General features: G+C 36.2%; 1 protein-coding gene across 1 annotated transcript; it reads left to right on the top strand.

Annotated features, from left to right (window-relative positions):
• Window positions 1-1603: 1603 nt before the first annotated feature.
• On the top strand, window positions 1604-20207 carry LOC131850963 (circadian clock-controlled protein daywake-like). The gene is made up of 5 exons (XM_059201382.1): window positions 1604-1724; window positions 5055-5274; window positions 11650-11780; window positions 13796-13951; window positions 20003-20207. Exons 1-5 carry the CDS (start codon window positions 1667-1669, stop codon window positions 20152-20154), a joined length of 717 nt encoding a protein of 238 aa, XP_059057365.1. The 5' UTR covers window positions 1604-1666; the 3' UTR covers window positions 20155-20207.
• Window positions 20208-20663: the final 456 nt, after the last annotated feature.

The following is a 20663-nucleotide window of genomic DNA, read 5'->3' as shown; positions in this document are numbered from 1 at the left end:
CCAGTTCTTGTCAATTGTAGGTATCTGTCAAAAAAAACTGTCTGAACTTGGTTTCTATGTTCTTGTCAATTGGCTGAACTGGATGGTAAGGAATTGAATGTGTCAAAAAAAACTGTCTCTAAAAGAAAGAGATCCAGTTGTGTTTCTTGCAAGTTCTTGTCAATTGTATCTGTATGCTGAACTGGATGGTAACGAATTGAATGTGTCAAAAAACACAATCTCTATAAAAAAGAGATCCAGTTGAGTTTCTAGCCAGTTCTTGTCAATTGTAGGTATCTGTATGCTGAACTGGATGGTAAGGAATTGAATGTGTCAAAAAAAACTGTCTCTAAAAGAAAGAGATCCAGTCAATTGAATCTCTATGCTGAACTGGATGGTAAGGAATTGAAAGTCTCTAAAAGAAAGAGATCCAGTTGTGTTTCTTGCAAGTTCTTGTCAATTGTATCTGTATGCTGAACTGGATGGTAACGAATTGAATGTGTCAAAAAAAACTGTCTCTAAAAGAAAGAGATCCAGTTGTGTTTCTTGCAAGTTCTTGTCAATTGTATCTGTATGCTGAACTGGATGGTAACGAATTGAATGTGTCAAAAAAATCTGTCTCTAAAAGAAAGAGATCCAGTTGAGTTTCTAGCCAGTTCTTGTCAATTGAATCTGTATATTGAATTGGATGACAAAATATTCTTCCAAAAAAACTTGTCAGTCATAACCGGTTTTTTTTTTGTGAATGATAATGGAATGTTTCACCCGCCTGCGCTAACGGTTTACGCTAGCGGGGCACCAGTGGAGGATGACAAGAGGTCAGGTAGTTAGCCTATTGTGACAAATTCAGGAATTTAACACGATGGTTTCTAGGGGGAACCGCGTGGAGGTCGACCTGACATGGTACATTAGCAATGGGGTTATCAATCCACATTACTAACAATCACCTTCCCCCAAGATCATGACCGGTCAGGATATCCTACCGATTTTATTCGAATCAATAACATCCATACCTGTATCACAGATTTACGTAACAAAAAATTTGGGCAAAACTAAAAAAAGAACTAGCACAAGTTCTATGTGTAACGAGCAGTTTTTTGTGAACTAAATTCATATTCGATGTCGTTGAACAAAGAAATCTTCCATCGCAGATTATCTGATTAGTCATGGCATATTACCACAAGGTTATTATAATAAATAATTAATTTAAATATCACTAAATTAACGGCCCGTGAAAACTTATATCTATACATATAAATAAACTTGGATTGTCTGTTTGTAATATTGAAAAAACCCTGTTTTACTACATGCATATGAATATAAATACGGTACATACACCAAATATTTTTTTACAATTTTTGTCTGTCTGTCTGTCTGTTTCCGACTAATAGATTTCAGCGCTGGACCAATTTTGACGATATTTTTATAGGCAGGTAGCTGATGTAATAAGGAGTAACTTAGGCTACTTTCATTTTAGAAAATGAAAGTTAAATTCCACGCGGACAAAGTCGCGGGGAACAGATAGTATACAATAAAAAAGGCGCAGTGTTAATATAAATATTTGACGTCATAAGTCGGAGCCATATAAACAAGTGGACAAACGGCGCGCGCGCACTTACTAAAAAACTACAGAATCACTCAAAATATTTCATACACGTATGTTATTTTACCAAATTAGTTATATAAAATGCTGTGTTACATTATTTGTTTGTTCGCTGTGATAATTAGTGCAAATTGTGGATTAGGTGAGTCAATTCAGTGACTTATTACTCTCAACAAACAAACAAAAGAAGAAACTAACAAACGCCGCACTTTTTGCGTTAGGATTAAAAGCCATGTCTTTTAAAAAGTGTCCGAAAAAGGTATAATATTCATATAAAACACCCAGACTAACATGTACGAAGAATCGAACCTGCGAAAAACGGTTAGTAAAACCGCGAGACCAGCGGCCTTGCCTTCGAATATAATCTTATATATAAAATTCTCGTGTCACAATGTCAGTTACCATACTCCTCCGAAACGGTTTGACCGATTTTTATGAAATTTCATATGCATATTCAGTAGGTCTGAGAATCCGCTACTATTGATTTTTCATACCCCTAAGTGATAAGGTTATTTTTTTGGCATTTTTTTTTATTTATATTTTTTTATTGTGTCATTAAAAAATACATGCAACCCTAAATTTTCACTCTTCCATCACCAACCCCTATTTTTTTATAGCGTTATTAATTTATATTACAAAACAACGTTTGCCGGGACAACTAGTAATCTATACATCTATACATGTAAATAAAATTGGAGTGTCTGTTTGTAATATCGAAATAACCGTCTTTTACTACATGCATATGAATATAAATACGGTACATACACCAAAATAACGTTTTTTACAATTTTTGTCTGTCGGTTTGTTTGTTCCGGCTAATCTCTGAAACGGTTGGACCGATTTTGACGGGTCTTTTTTTAGAAGGTAGCTGATGTAACTTAGGCCACGTATTTTAGAAAAAATCTTATATTTTAGAAATATAAAATAAAATTCTACGCGGACGAAGTCGCGGGAACAGCTAGTAATATATATATACATATATATAGGATATCTATCTCTAATATAAGATATATTTTATATATGTAAAGTTAGGAATTCTTGATATAATAGTAGGTACACAGGTAACATAATATTACATTGTAGGTATCACGATCTAAAGCCGGTCAGATCTCTACTGGTATGCTCTGGAAATGAATTCCAATCCAATGACATTGGATCGGACTTTTTAGCACCTCTTCTGAAAAGGTGCTACACTACCAACGTAGTACTTCCATATTTATATATTTTTTTATACTACTATGGTGGCAATCAAGCATACGGCCCATCTGATGGTAAATGGTTACCGTAGCCTATGAACGCCTGAAACACCAGGGGTATCACGTGCGCGTTGCCGACCCTTAAGAAACCTTAATATAGCCTTCTTAAAAACCCCATGCTGTAATCTCGTGAGAAAACCTCAGCAGGAAGTTCATTCCACAATCTAAGTGTACGCGGGAGGAAGCTCCTCTGAAACCGCTCTGTTCGACTTAGACTTACTTATATTACTACTAGCTGTCCCGGCAAACCTAGTTTTGCCATATAAATAAATATTGCTTTTAAAAAATAAAGGTTGGTGGTAGAAGAGTGAAAATTTTAGGCCGTTAGTATTTTTTAAGCCGAAAAAGAGATGGATTGACTGTGTGAAAGATGATATGGTAAGAAAGGAAGTAAATAACGAGATGACTGCGAACAGGGATGAATGGAAGAGAAAAACATATTACGACGACCACAAATAAATGGGATAAGGAAAGATAATGATATATTTATTAATACCACTTAATAATCAAATAAAGAGAGATGAAATTGTCGGTGTCGTAACAAATGAGATTTTTTTGTGTTCACCAGGATATCGACGGTTATTACGACGAATTTTATGATGATATATTTATAAATATAGATAAACAAAAATATTTGTCGTAAAAATGAGATTTTTTTGTGGTGACTCCAATTTTATTTATATGTATAAATATAGATAATCAACGAACTGACATTATTGTCGATTAATGTGCTGTAATGAGCTATAGCATAAAAATATATATATGACTACTCAAAGTGCTTATATTAAGTTTATTTTAATAAAGATTATTACATCTATTTACTTCTTGATTACCTTTCCAAGAACGGTACAAAATGAAATTATATGAAATTGTTTATTTTGTGATGAATGCCATGTGCACAGTGATTATAAACATACAGTTTCATATAATCCGCGTTATGTGAAAACATCCAAAATTTTCTATTGGTTATGTTTCATTAAATAATTATTGAATTGAATTAGTTGGAGATTACACTCCAGTGTACACCTGGTGGTCTAAATACTATATTATCATTACATAGTACAAAACAAAGTCGCTGTCGCTGTCTATCCGTCTCTATGTATGCTTAAATCTTTAAAACTACGCAACGGATTTTGAAGCGGTTTTTTTTAATTAATAGAGTGATTCTAGAGGAATGTTTATATTACATATACATCAGTACGAAGCCAGGGCGAGTAGCCAGTTAATTAATAAATAAATACTGTCTACAAGCTACAGTTTGACGCGAGTTGTAATAATTGCTATTAAAAACGTCATATTCACATTTCTTCAAACAGTTCAAGGGCGAACAAGTCTTAGGAAGGTCTTATAAGTAGTTATAAACTGGTAGTCGCAATTATATATTCTTCGGTTATATTTCCTAACATCTAATGCATATCTTATTGATCTAGCGCTAATCTCAAGAACTACTGATACGAAGTGAAAAATTATTTTTGTGTTGGATAGTCCATTTGTTGAGGAAGGCTTAAAGCTATACAACATTACGCTACGACCAATAGAAGCAGAGCATCAATAATGTTACAAAAACGGGGAAATCATATTTGTGGACTTCCGTTGCGTGCGCGCACACAACAAATAAACGATTCAAGTTACCCAAAAAATATGTATGAAAGAATTATTCCCCTTTAAATGATCTAAAAAAAATTCCCAGACAGTATATGTATCTCTTTTAAGATTATTACACTATAACCTTTTTCATGGTAATTAAATTTGGTCGATAATTATTAATCGCAGGCAATCAAAAGATAATCACGATAGTGTTTTTGATAACTGGATTTGGATGAAACTTTACAGTAATATAGCTTATGCAACAGATTAGCATATAGACTATATTTTATATTGAAACTAGCTTTTGCCCGCGGCTTCGCTCGCGTTATTTTATCCCCTTAGGGGTGAAATTTATCAAAATCCTTTCTTAGGGGATGCCTACGTTATAGTAGCTTTATGCGTGCAAAGTTTCAGCCCGATCGGTTTAAAATTGACAAAATTTCATACAAACTTTCATCCCCTATTTCATCCCCTTGGGGGTAGAATCAATCAGATTTCCTTTCTTAGCGGATGCCTACGTCATAACATCTATCTGCATGCCAAATTTCAGCCCGATCCATCCAGTGGTTTGGGCTGTGCGTTGATAGATCACTATGTCTATTAATAAATAATTTCTTTCTTCTTTCCAGCCCCATTCATCACACCATGTGAAACACAGAACGACACTTGCACTCTAGCAGCAGCACAAGCAGCGTTACCATATGTAGCTGCCGGTTTACCTGAACTGGGTGTTAAACCACTGGATCCCTTGAACATACCATTAATAAACAGTGACCAGGGTGGGTTGTCACTCACCTTCACAGACAATGTGGTGACTGGACTTAAGAACTGTAAAATTGACGGCATTAGGTGAGTTGAGTTTTTTTTCTGTAGTTTGTATGGCAAACTTCAATATTGACTATTTTTATTTCTTCTTGTGATGAGACAGCTTTCCGAACGAGCGGTAGATTAAAAAAAATGTAATGACTATTCAAAAGTGCTTCAATGTAAGTTTATTTGAATAAATGATTTTCTATTCTATTCTATTCTTTCTCATTTTAGTTTTAATATCTACCATTGAAGAAAATGTCAGTTCACACTTGTATGAAGTGGCGAATGGTAATAAAAAACACGAATATCCAGAACTGGAAAGAGAGGGTTCTTTCCAGTTCTGGATATTCGTGTTTTCGTGCAAAAACAATTTTTTACCTAACTAACGTACATAATGCGTTTAATTAAATAATTGTAAATAAATTTTAAAATAATTAATAAAATTATTTGATTGGTTTCTAAGACACAAGGGCGTCGCCAGAATATTTTAACCTGTAACGGGGTCGCGAAATCAAAAAGATTGAAAGACACTGCAATTTTTTTATATATTTCCAATATTTTCATCAATTTAATGTAAAAGCAATAATAACCATCCTCCCAGAACATTTCCCATCATATCACTCGCTCGCAGAATTATCTTTATATCTTTGCATAACACAAACTCGACTGAGTAATACTTTTTTATTTATTCATGAATAAATTATTTTTTTTGTTTTATTAATTATTTCTTTTAAATTCATTGAACTGAGATGGTGAATTGTCCAAGGTTATTATTATTAGAAACTTGTTTAGAAATTCTGCTATTTTTATAGCAATATTTCTAAAATTCAACTAGTAAAGATTATACTAATATATTATATATTATTTAATTTATTATTTTGAATATTTAAAATTGTAATTGGGACATAATTACCTTAAAAATGTAATTACTATTGACATGCTGTTGTGTAACGAGTTTTGTTACATTTGTGAATAAAGTAATATGAATAATATGAATATGAGTAAAGATTTTCTGTAATTCAACTGGTAGGTAGAAACAAACAAACTCTCCAGTTTTTTATTTGTATGTAGATTTGGCTGGACCGATTTTGACGGGACTTTTTTTGGCAGGTAGCTGATGTAACAAGGAGTAACTTAGGCTACTTTTATTTTAGAAAATTAAAGTTAAATTCCACGCGGACGAAGTCGCGGGTTCAGCTAGTTTGCAATAAACAAGAAGAATAAACTACCATCCGTGGTCTGTACACAAGAGGTAATAAACTCCTAATGAATTGATAGTTATCTATAACCAAGACTACTAAATGAAGTTGTAAAACAATTATGGTAGGTAACCTACCTACTTATTGTACCTTGAGTAAATAGATATATACACTAGCTTTTGCCCGTGGCTTCGCTCGCGTTAATTTATCCCCCTTAGGGGTGGAATTTATCAAATCCTTTCTTCGAGCCTGCATGCGAAATTTCAGCCGATCCGTCCAGTGATTTGGGCTGTGCGTTGATAGATCTCTATGTCAGTCACTTTAATAGCTAATCTAAATATATATAACTCAACTGACATAGATCACTATGTCAGTCACCTTTGAGTTATATAGATTTAGATTAGCTGTGCACGCGGTTTCACTCACTTTAAATTTCAATATATATATAAGAAATATAGCCTATGTGTTAATTTGATGCATAAGTTATTAATGTAAATTTCATCAAAATCCGTTCATTTGGTTTTGCGTGAAAGAGTAACAAACATCCTTACATTCTAACTTTCACATTTATAATATTACTAGCTACTCGCCCCGGCTTCGCACGGGTGTATATGTATTATACATATAAACCTTCCTCTTGAATCACTCTATCTATTAAAAAACCGTTTCAAAATCCGTTGCGTAGTTTTAATGATTTAAACATACATAGGGACGGACAGACAGCGACAGCGACTTAGTTTTATACTATGTAATGATTAAGAATTAAGATTTGTTTAAAAAAATATTAATTTAGCTGGATAGATCCGTAACAAAATTCTAGATTATACGAGCTAAAACTTGTTATGCAGTCGATTCGTAGAAGTTACGATTGTGCGTCATAATTTCGATATGTCATTAAATATTATTATTACATTATATCCAAGAAGATATAATTATTTTTATAGATGTAGAAAAAATCAATCATGTAAATCTGACCTTTTAGAAAACATTTTAGAAAAAAGAGTCTATATTCAAATAAATTTAATATAAGCACTTCACAATAGTCATATTTTTTTATTCTGAACGTAGACTTATCAACGCAGAGCAACACGCAAGTTTCTTGCTCAGTCTTCGTTGTGTATTTTTTTATTGGTTGTTACTCCATTATTCATTTACATAACAACCAATAAAAAATACTGCCTATTTGAGTCTCTCCTCTCCTTCTCTATTTTTGAATTCCATTAAAAAGAAAGAGAACAGAATAGAAAAACCTTTATTCAAATTAATTTAATTTAAGCACTTTTGAATAGCCACAGTTATTTTTTCTACCGCTCATTCGTAAAGCTGCCTCATCACAAGAAGAATGAGCAAGAAACTTGCGTGTTGCCCTTTTTAATAATTGTAACTTTTTATTTTTAAGTTGAAATATGTGAATACAAACTACCAACTACTAATTCATTAGAGTCCGAATATTAAATACACAATCGACTGGTTGAGTAACAAAATAAGATTAAATCAGTCGTAGTGATTAGAGCAGACGACTAGCAACACTCGTTCACGACTATCACGGATGAGCCAAGCAATTGTCTACGCTCGACCATATTTAGAAAAAAAAAAAATCCTTTCCGAACGAGCAGTAGATAAAAAAAAAATTTATGACTATTCAAAAGTGATTAGATTAAGTTTATTTGAATAAATGATTTTCTATTCTTCTATTCTATTCTATTCTAATAATTTAATAATATCTCATAGCAGAATTAAAGGCAAACGGTATTGTTTAGTCCAACCGTTTATACCTTATAAACGGTGGTTTTTCAAATTACATCTGATAGAAGATCAACTAATGTTTTAATATGTATGAATTGGTCATGTTTGCAACTAGAGTTGCCAGATTGTTTTCAGCCTATAAGGGACAAATGCTTAAATAGGCAAAAAAATTTGGGAATTTAGTTATTTACCCGGGACAAATAAAAAACAAAATTATATAGTGACATTCTTTATATTTCTTATATATTTTTCTGAGGAGCAAATCAGTTTTAACATATTTTTATTGGTTGTAACATTTTTATAAAAATTTAAAATCGTAATTAAAAACGGTCATCGACTCGCTTTTTATTAAATTATGGGTACAAACGTTGCGTGAGTATTTTTGTCTAGCATAAATCATTAATAATAAAAAACGGAACACGGTCCGAATACGGGACGGAGTCAGTACCGCCGCGGCGCGGCGCCGGGACATTTTAAACTAAGCCTAAAATGCGGCACGTCCCGGGAAATATGGGACGTCTGGCAACGTTATTTACAACCCTGAACATTTAACAAAACTACGTATAAAATACGATAATATCTGTGAATGTGGAGAAAATATGGGTCATTTACATTTAAACCACATTATCTTTCCCTGCTCCTCTTATGATCATTTATAGTCATTCATATCATTAGAAATTCTTTTTCCTTCATCCATTGTATGCAGTATAGCTCATCCTAGTCCTATAATTTATAAATCTTTTGCGACTTTATTTTCCATAATAACATTAAACTTTAAAACCCATGATCACTTTCCGAGTGTAACTAAAATTTAACCAGTTCCTGTTCATTATCCCGCCTCGTTACCTGTTTTAATGACATAATAGGTAACACTAGCCTCTTGCCAAAGAAAACAAAAAAATGTCAGGTCAATCCACACAGCGCCATCTAGTCCCAAGACAAAGAAATAAAAGTAGAAGTAGTAACAACCACTATTTGTGTAACATAATCAGTACTGACCCATAAGCGACATCTTCATATTGGATTATTGTGATAACATGAGGATACACGCGTGTTTTAAATCTTTAAAAGGTTGGAATGCCTAATTAAATATTTATTTTTAATTAATTCACACTAGGTACTGACTTATTGTTGCTGTACCGGCATCTCAAGGTCTGCATGTACATTATATTACGTTCCAACTCGATTGCTTACCAGTCACCCAGCGGTCCATATACAACCATAATAAAATATACAAAAATATCTTTGACCCAGCAATAATAATTAAAGAAAAGAGTATATATATGTATATATATATGCGCGCGTCAAATACATTGTGGTGTGTTAATGTTTTTTTATTGATTTAATATATAAACTGTATTATTTTAAAAATATACTTACATTATTTTACTAAAGCTGGAGTTTATAAATATTACTAGTCTTTTCCCGCGGCTTCGGTCGCGTTAATTTATCCCCTTAGTGTTGAAATTTATCAAAATCCTTTCTTAGGGGATGCTTACGTCATAGTAGCTTTTTTTTTTTTAGTGAATGATAATGGAATGATGCTCCCACCTGCGCTAACGGTTTACGCTGGCGGGGCACCAGTGGAGGATGATAAGATGAACATGAAGTCAGGTCAGTTGGCCCATCGTGATAAATTCACCGGGAATTTATCACGATGGTTTCCAGGGGGAACCGCGTGGAGGTCAACCTGACATGGTACATTGTTAGCAATGGGATCATCAGTCCACATTACTAACAATCCCCTTCCCCCTCATAGTAGCTTTATCCATGCAGTCTCAGCCCGATCGGTTTAAAATTGACAAAGTTTCATACAAACTTTCATCCCCTATTTTATCCCCTTGGGGGTAGAATTAATCAAAATCCTTTCTTACCGGATGCCTACGTCATAACATCTACCTGCATGCCAAATTTCAGCTCGATCCTTCCAGTGGTTTGGACTGTGCGTTGATAGATCACGATGTCAGTCACCTTTGAGTTTAAACTGTGTTTCCTTAATTGCCAGACAGTTTTGTTGGTTCTATCATCCTACCAGACGCATTGAAAGCGTATATTGGGTAACATTCGGTGTATACAATTTCATATCATTTTCGTTAATTTATGAAACAAAATTTTTTCACATATTGTTCATAACAGTATTATTTCTTGCGCTGCTCATTGCCAGACACTTAGTATTGTTCCAACCCACCGCTGGACACCCCTAAACTATATCTTATATATAAAATTCTCGTGTCACAGTTTTCGTTCCCATACTCCTCCGAAACGGCACCGATTCTCATGAAATTTTGTGAGCGTATTGAGTAGGTCTGAGAATCGGCCAAGATCTAATTTTCATCCTCCTAAATGTTAGGGGTAGTCCACCCCTAAATTTTTTTTTATTTTAAGGCAAAACTATGTTTGCCGGGACAGCTAGTTATTTTATAAATGTCTGGCCGTCGTGGGCTCTTCCACTATATGAACTATAAGTGTGCATAATTTCATAATGGTCCGACCGCACAATTTTCGTAAAAAGGAGTACAAAGTTTTTGCCATGCGTTCTCTATTTACATTATATAATGATTTTTGTGTTGTCTATTTTATTATTTTTATACCCCTTAGTGGGCACCCTTGCCAGTGTAAGGGTGCCCCCAATGTTTTTTTTTAAATTAATATTATAATAAAGTTATGATTGTGCTTCTAATTATTTCTAAATCTTTATTCATGTAGGTTTATTACCGACTCTTATGATATGACAAATCTAACGACAGTTCAGAGTGCTTTCGAGCTAGGAACTGACAAGAAACTCAGCTCGTATTCTTTTTAAATGAGCTTGTACATGCTTACAAGAGCAGATTCATTTTTAAATTCCATTAGATAATATTGTGACCACCAGAGGATGCTATTGGATTTTTGTCAAAAAGAAATAATTAGTGGACGTAACCCGAACAACTGAATAGGTAGCACCCGTTCACGAGTATGACGTATTCATTTACTTTCAGACACGACATCACTAAGCCTAAATATTGCATTTTTGTTAAAAGAAAATAATTAGTGGCTGTAACCAGAACAGCCCAGAATAGATAGCACCCGTTCACGAGTATGACGTATTCATTTACTTTCAGACACGACATCACTAAGCCTAAATATTGCATTTTTGTTAAAAGAAAATAATTAGTGGCTGTAACCAGAACAGCCCAGAATAGATAGCACCCGTTCACGAGTATGACGTATTCATTTACTTTCAGACACGACATCACTAAGCCTAAATATTGCATTTTTGTTAAAAGAAAATAATTAGTGGCCGTAACCAGAACAGACCAGAATAGATAGCACCCGTTCACGAGTATGACGTATTTATTTACTTTCAGACACAACATCACTAAGGCTAAATATTGCATTTTTATGTAAAGAAAATTTTTAGTGGCCGTAACCCAAACAGACCAGAACAGGTAGCACCCGTTCACGAGTATGACGGATTCGTTTCTTTCAGACACGACATCACCAAGCCTAAACAGTCGGTGGTGATCCGGTGCTCCATCGACCAGAGCGGACATTACAAGCTCAGTGGGAAGCTTATTATATTACCAGTTGAGGGAGAAGGCAGATATAATATTAATATACGTAAGTACATAATTTTTTTTATGGATGATAATGGAATGGTCACTCAATTGAACCTGTATACTGAACGGGACGGTAGGGAAAAAAATATATCATCTTCATCCTCGCCTCTTCCCGTTACTCGGGGTCGGCTTTTCTAATCCTGGGGTAATACATTTCACTGGTAAGCATCGTCATTTGACAGGTCCAACTCCTTCATGTCCCTGTGGATATTTGTCAACCAGGTAGTTGGTGGCCTGCCTCGTCCTCTTTTTGTTGTAGCCATGGAAAGGCACTTTCTCACAATGTGGTTTTCAGGTTTACGCAGAAAAGGGAAAAAATTATGTGTTCAAAAAAAGAAATTTAATTGAGTTTCTTGTTAGTTTTTCTCAATTGAATATCTAACTGGACGGTAGGGAAAAATTTGACGTTCATAAGCGGCTAAAATGTCTTACATGAATAAATGATTTTTGAATTTGAATTTGAATTTTGGGTACATAACTTAATTTCGGTTATGTATGAATATGTTTATAATGTATGGTATGTATGTACTGGGGGAAAGGGCATTGTTAGTAATGTGGACTGATGATCTTATTACTACCAATGTACTACTAGCAGGTCAGGACCTCCACGTGGTTCCCCCTGGAAACCGTCTTAATAAATTCTTGGTGAATATGTCACGATGAACAAACTGACCTGATCTCATGTTCATCTTATCATCGTCCACTGTTGCCCAGCGTAAACTGTAAGGGTAGCATGGTCGCCATATAAGGGTGGTGTGTCTTAGGCAAATGCTGTAAATGATAGATACAATATTTGAGTGTATACTGTTTGGTTTATCATTATAATCAATACTTATGTATCACTTACTACATACATGCTTATAAAACTGTTAGTGCAGGCGGGTGCACCACTCCATTATCATTTCGACGACCTCGGTGGTCTAGCGGTCTAGCACACCGCTTTACGACCGATGGTCGCGGGTTCGATTCCTCGCACGGCACAAACATTTGTATTCATGTGATTGTTTGTATCGGTCTGGGTGTTTTCTATGTATAATATGTATTTATTTACAAAAAAATATCTATGTATCTGATCTGTATCTATGTAACTGACTTTCAAAGAACTGGAAGGTAGGGAATTGTGTACATAATACAATATGTATATAAAATTTCTTCGTTCGTTGTGTCTGTTTAAATAATACTTTTCTAGCTTTATTTTTTTTTTATATTTTTAAATTATATGTATGTATTATTATATTATTAAAAAAAATGTAATAGTTTATAGGAAGAATAACTGTAACTACTTAAATTGGTGTCAATAAAATATATTATTATTATTAATTTTAATAATAAGTAATATTATTTAAGTATTGTCCGATTTTTTTAATCTTTATACATTTATGGAATATGGCTTAGTATCGTAATTCAACCATGTGTGGTTATGCTGGGTTAGTATTATTATTAATACAATATTAATAATAATATACTTTTTATTACTGTCTCAGATAGTTTAGTCAGAAACATTATTAACTGTCGATAACCTGGAAACGACTTCAACAAACTTGAATTACGATACTAAGCCATATTCAATAAATGTATAAAGATTAAAAAAATCGGACAATACTTAAATAATATTACTTATTATTAAAATTAATAATAATAATATATTTTATTGACACCAATTTAAGTAGTTACAGTTATTCTTCCTATAAATAAAGTCAGTTATCTAGTACCCATAACACAAGCTTTAGCTAGCTTAATTTGGGTCTAGATGGTGCTGTGTGAATTGTCCTGAGATTATTATTATTATTATCATCCATAAAAAAACAAAAAACACTCGGTCCAATACAAATATAATAAACAAATAAGATAAACAATACTTATGAATACAAACATTTGCACTGTGCCAGGTATGAATACAAATGTTTGTACCGTGCGAGAAATTGAACCCGCGACCACGAAGCAAGGTGGTGTGCTACACCATTCGCCCCCCAAGGTCCTCATAAACTAAACTAAATATTTTTATAAACTTTACAGGTGACATCGTGATTAAAATGACGAGTGAAGTGAGAATTATTCAAGGAGAGGACGGGAAGCCGCACTGGCATGTGAACAAGTGGAAACATGCGTATCAAGTCAAAACTAATGCACACTTCCAATTTGATAACTTATTCAATGGTAACAAGATTCTTGGTAAGTATAATCTACTATCCAATGAAATCTGTTAGAAATAGAAATAATCTCTATTCAAATAAACTCAATACAAGCACTTTTGAATAGTCACATTCTATCACAAATTCGTAACGCAGATTCATTACAAGAAGAAAGAGCAAGAAACTTGTGTGTTGTTCTTTTGAATAGATATTTATTTTATATAAATAATTACATAATAACAAGTAGGAGGCAAGCGATAATCAACATAGAAACCGTCATGCACTAATTCTTAGTGCAATCAGATAATACAAAAATCATAAGCAGTGAATAAACAAAAACTCAAAGTTATGCCAGTATTAATTACAAAAGTAAAAACATTTTAACAGCCTCAATTATAATATTTAGACTAAGTACCTAATTACTGTGTGTGGTAGTGCTGTAAGCCTATAATAATTAAATTTCTTAGACATTGCTACTATTTTTTATTAATTTTAAATATACTTTTTACTTGGGTAATTAGGGCATAGGCAAAATAGATATTCTATATTTTTGCAGCTGGCAAGCAAGTTGTTTGGCGGCAAAAATAAGTGACACTTTCCGAAGATTGGCTGGTAGAGAGTGTCTATAGCATTAAATCTATCTTATGTACCTTATTGGTACCCGTAATTTATTGGTCAATAAAGCTTAAGTAAATAAATAAATACCTACGCACATGACACAGATTGTAAAAAGTCTATGTCGTTAAAACTAAGACATAAGCAGTAGGCAAATATATTGCTAATTCTTCTTTTCTGAAACTGCTTTTCGATACAGTAGTAGATAAAAAATAAGAAGTGCTCAAATTTAAGTTTATTTGAATACATAGTTTCTGTTCTATTTGTGGCGATTTACGGATAGTGCGCGGCAACACCGTTGCCTAGCGACGTTGTAGAAATAAGAATAACAAGCTTGTCAGATTGGGACACAATCGCTTCTTTTCTCATACAGAAATATACGTTTTTATATATATAATAAAACCATACAACTATTGTAAATACCACAAGAATATTACATTTATACATAGCCACCACTGGACTCGTTATTTAATCTTCCTCCTCCTGTCGCTGCCAGTACCAGCTGAACATAACATAAATAATAGCGGTAACAATATAGACGCTAAATTGGTGACCCACGACGTTCCACGACATCACAGCAGACACGGTGAAGCGTGAACCTACTCCAGTCCAGGTGCCATCTTTCCTACATTCCTTCTCCTTACCGGCATTCTTACCATACAAGATCTTATCACCATCGACCGTAAACACTATCGTCCATCACACAAGTACTCGCCGTCGTTGTGCCGCCCGCGCCGCCCGCCGCCCGCCGCCCGCCGCCAGCCGCCCGCCGCCCGCCGCCTATAAAGAAACCACGCGACACGGCCCAGTACTACGTAGTCAGGATACTACGGACTTCGATATTAAGATTTTATTTTACTTTTCTCATTTTCTATTGCCGTCAATTTATTTTACGTGTATTTTTTTTTTTTTATAATTTTATGTTGAAATTTATTTTTATTGCATGTGTATATTTTTTATTTTCTTATTGTAAATATTAATTTCTTTATATTCGGCATCGCATTGGTCATATATATATAAAATGGCACAATCCGGCACACAAAATTCGTCCCCATCATCTGCCTCGGAAGTGCATAGGGTTTCCGTAAAATTACCTCCTTTCTGGCCTGACCGTCCGGCATTGTGGTTCGCGCAGGTTGAAGCAAATTTTGAACTATCTGGCATCACCGCTGATTCCACTAAATTTAATTATATTATCAGTCATTTGTCACAAAGCCAGGCTGCTGAGGTGGAAGATATAATCATCAAACCACCCGCGGAAGACAAATACATGTTTTTAAAAGCTGAATTAATCCGCAGACTATCGGCATCTGAGGAAAAAAGAGTCCGACATCTCTTAAGTGATGAGGAGCTGGGGGATAGGCGTCCCTCACAATTTCTGAGTCACCTAAAGTCTCTCACGGGGGATTCACTTCGTGACGACGAAGGCATACTTCGCCAACTTTGGATGCGTCGCCTGCCCACTCACCTTCAGACCATTTTGGCTGCACAGGATCTTCCATTAGAGAAGGTAGCGGATCTAGCTGATCGCATTATGGAAGTATCTCCTGCAACACCACTTGCTAGTTCCACCTCAGTTGCTGGTATATCATCTCAGCCTGTCACTTCATCTTCAAGCGTCGACCCATTTGCCACTCTTTCTCAGCGCATCGACCAACTCACAGAGCAGGTAGCTTCCTTAACTGCTTATCAGAGACAGGGAAGTCGGTCCAGGTCTCGGACTCCACAATCACGTCAAAGTCGTAGTAGGAGCCCTCAACCTAGGATATGTTGGTACCACCGTATATATAAGGAAAAGGCGTTACATTGTACTACTCCTTGTAACTGGCAACAAGATTTATTTTTAAACATGAACAGGAGTCAGTAAAGGCGACTACCGACTCCTCTCATACCACTTCAAGTCGCCGTTTATTTGTAACAGATTCATACAGTAAGCGACGATTTCTCGTAGATACAGGTTCCGATATCTGCTGCTATCCTAAAAGCGCCCTTCGTTCCCACGCCTATAAATCTGACTTTGTGCTGCAAGCAGCCAATGGCAGTGCTATTACGACGTACGGTACTCTGCGTTTCAATCTCAACCTGGGTCTTCGACGAGTTTTTGCATGGGATTTCATTATAGCTGACGTCAGCGTTCCTATCATCGGTTCCGATTTCCTCGCTCATTACAATCTCTTGCCAGATTGTACCCATAGATGTCTAGTCGATGGAACAACCGGTCTTCGTCATCAGATTCAGTGCGCGTCATCTAATCAGCCCAGCGTCAAGACCATTATTAGTGATTCTAAAGACTCACCCTTTCTAACAATTTTACAGGAATATCCGGAACTCACTCGTCCACCCGGTCTTCCTCGCGATGTTAAACATAATACAGTGCATTTCATTAACACTACTGACGGACCGCCATTATCATGCCGTCCTCGTCGCCTTGCTCCCCAGAAACTTCAGATTGCCCAAAAAGAATTTGCCGACATGGTTGCTGCCGGTACTGCTAGACCATCCAGCAGTGCTTGGTCTTCACCGCTCCATTTAGTTCCTAAAAAGGATGCCACTTGGAGACCTTGTGGTGACTACAGGGCCTTAAATGCGCGCACTATTCCTGATAGATATCCGGTTCGGTACATCGGGGATATTTCACACAATCTGGTAGGAGCCACCATCTTCAGTACAATTGATCTGGTAAAAGCCTACCAGCAAATTCCTGTCAATCCAGCTGATATATGCAAGACAGCCATTACCACTCCTTTCGGACTATTCGAATTTCCCTACATGACGTTTGGTCTCAGAAACGCTGGTCAAACATTCCAGCGTTTCATCGATGAGGTCACACGGGGACTTACTTTTTGCTTTCCATACATCGACGATATCCTCATCTACTCGCGCGACGCCGCTCAGCACGCAGAACATCTGCGACTGCTTTTTCAACGCTTAGCTCAATACGGAATCGTCATCAACATTGCCAAATGCAAGTTCGGTGTTCCAGAAATTACATTCTTGGGCAGTCACATTTCATCAGCAGGTACACAACCACCATCAGATCGTGTCGAAACCATCAGGAATTTTCCCTTACCTGAAACAGCTCATGGCCTACGACGGTTTCTGGGTATGTTAAACTTCTATCGTCGTTTTATACCCAGAGCCGCTGAATTTCAGGCCCCGTTAATTAACATCCTGGCAGATGCCAAAATTAAGGGTTCCAAACCAGTTCCTTGGACTCCCGATCTGGAACAAGCATTTCACAAGTGTCGCGATAGTTTAGCTGACGCTACTATGTTGTGTCACCCAGTGGCGGACGCTCCACTTGCTCTTTTCACCGACGCTTCCACTACACACGTAGGTTCATGTCTACAACAGAAAGTTGGAAATTCTTGGCAACCTCTCTCATTTTTTAGCAAGAAGTTGACGCCTAAACAGGCATCGCTTCCTGCTTATTACAGAGAGTTACTCGCCATTTACGAAAGCGTGCAACATTTTCGCCACATTCTTGAAGCACAACATACCACTATTTACACAGATCACAAACCACTCATTTACGCATTTTCTCAAAAACGAGAAAAACTTCCTCCACCTCAATTAAATCAACTGTCATTCATTTCACAGTTCACCACCGACATCGTGTATATTAAGGGCAATGAGAATGTTGTTGCCGACACGATGTCGCGTATTGAGGCCATTCAGCTGGAGGATGATTATCATTCATTAAGTCGCTCTCAACAAACAGACCAAGAGTTGCAAGCATTAATATCCAATAATACTTCATCTTTAAAATTAGAACATGTCACAATTTCCGGAACAGACATCATTGTCATATGCGACACGTCCACTGGCAAACCTCGTCCATACTTACCATCTTCATTTAGACGCAAATACTTCGACAGGTTACATAACATGAGTCATCCAGGTTCTCGAGCCACACTTCGTTTGATATCTGATCGTTACGTTTGGCCCTCGATGAACAAAGACTGTAATTCCTGGACTCGAACTTGTATTCCTTGCCAACGCAGTAAGGTCATCCGGCACATCTCTACACCCGTTGGTCATTTCATTAATCCATCCGGCCGTTTTCAACACATTCATATTGACATCATCGGTCCACTTCCTGTCAACAAAGGCATGCAATACTGCCTGACAGCCGTGGACAGATTTACACGCTGGCCGGAAGTCTGGCCGATGCCAAATATGTCTGCAGAAACAGTTGCAGATACTTTTGTCAGCGGTTGGATATCGCGATTTGGCGTCCCTATTACTGTTACCACGGATCAGGGTCGTCAATTTGAATCCGTTTTATTCCGTCACTTAATGCAGTCCTGTGCAACTCGTCGAATCCGTACAACTAGTTACCATCCCTGCGCAAACGGCATGGTGGAACGCATGCACCGTCAACTCAAAGCAGCTTTAATGTGTCACGGCGATTTATGGATAACCGCGTTACCTTGGGTTCTTTTAGGTATGCGCACAGCAGTTAAAGAGGATCTGAAGACCTCCTCGGCTGAACTTGTATTGGGAGAAACTCTTCGCTTGCCGGGTGAATTTGTTACACCATCTGTCATTTCATCAACCATCAAAGATCCTACCGACTTCATCACACAGCTTCGTGCCACCATGAATAATATCATGCCCACGCCAGCGTCACATCATTCCAATCCGCCAACTTTCATTTATAGGGATTGGCCTTCCGCCACTTACGTTTTCCTAAGAGATGACAGCATTCGACGTCCTTTGCAGGCTCCTTATACAGGGCCTCACAAAATTTTATGTAAGCGTGACAAAACCGTCACTCTTGACGTCCAGGGTAAAAAAATGGAGGTCAGTCTGGATCGTGTGAAGCCTGCTCATATCATGCACGAGTCCTCACACCCATCCACACTTTCATCTTCCATTCCTTCAACTTCATCTTGTCCGCCAATCACAACTTTTCCTCATTCGCCACCATTATCTTCCTCCCAAATACCCTCGCCTTCCTCGTCACCTCTAATTCCTTCTAATCGACCTGTTTCAGCTGCAAAACCTATAGTTACCAGGTCAGGACGGAGAGTTCGTTTTAGGGACATTTTAGATCTGTAGTTTCTTTATCTTATTTTTTTTTTTTTTTTATTGTTTTCGTTTATCTTTCACCTTTTTCTCTCCGAGGGGGGGTGGTGTGGCGATTTACGGATAGTGCGCGGCAACACCGTTGCCTAGCGACGTTGTAGAAAGAAGAATAACAAGCTTGTCAGATTGGGACACAATCGCTTCTTTTCTCATACAGAAATATACGTTTTTATATATATAATAAAACCATACAACTATTGTAAATACCACAAGAATATTACATTTATACATAGCCACCACTGGACTCGTTATTTAATCTTCCTCCTCCTGTCGCTGCCAGTACCAGCTGAACATAACATAAATAATAGCGGTAACAATATAGACGCTAAATATTTATAAACCATAGACCTGTTAATTATTTGGGTGTATTTTTTATCTGTTCCAGCGGAACCAGTAGAAGCGTTCATGAACAACAATTGGAACGATGTGATGCAGGAGGTAGCGCCGCCAGTTGTCTACTCCATCGTGTCTGCTGTTATGGATACCATAGAATCTCTCTTCAAAGCCGTACCGGCTGACGAACTCGCAATTAGTTAGGCAGAAGATCAGTTACTATCTACAATTATTTAGTGTTAAGGGTTTGTGATTATTAGGTATATAAGTAAATTAAAAAATATATATCTGTTTCTATTCAATTAGTTTTATTTCTATGCATTTATGTTTACTAAAGGTTGACCGACAGACTTTTCAGTTTAGTATTATTTATTTATTCTTTTGCACACAAAAATGTATACATGGCGGACTTAATGCCTGATGGCATTCTCTACCAGTCAACAAGCGCGTAGATCATGATAATAAGGCGGTGCACTTTAATAATTAATTGAAAGAAAAAAATAAAAATTATAACAATACATAAAAATACCAAATTTTGACTAAATAAAATATGATACAATAGGTTAATCTATTGTATAATATTTTATTTGGCCAAAATTTATTCACACACAGAAAATCTATAAGTGATCACATCACTAAAATCTTATTACTATTATAAACGCAAAATTTTGTCAGTATGGATGGATGTTTTTTACTGTTTCACGCACTAAAAA

The sequence above is a fragment of the Achroia grisella genome, unplaced genomic scaffold, assembly GCF_030625045.1.
Source record: "Achroia grisella isolate CSIRO2021 unplaced genomic scaffold, CSIRO_AGI_Agris_v1 utg780, whole genome shotgun sequence".
Lineage (NCBI taxonomy): Eukaryota > Metazoa > Arthropoda > Insecta > Lepidoptera > Pyralidae > Achroia > Achroia grisella.
Note: the sequence above shows the minus strand (reverse complement) of the source record. Positions and strands in the feature narration are given on the sequence as shown.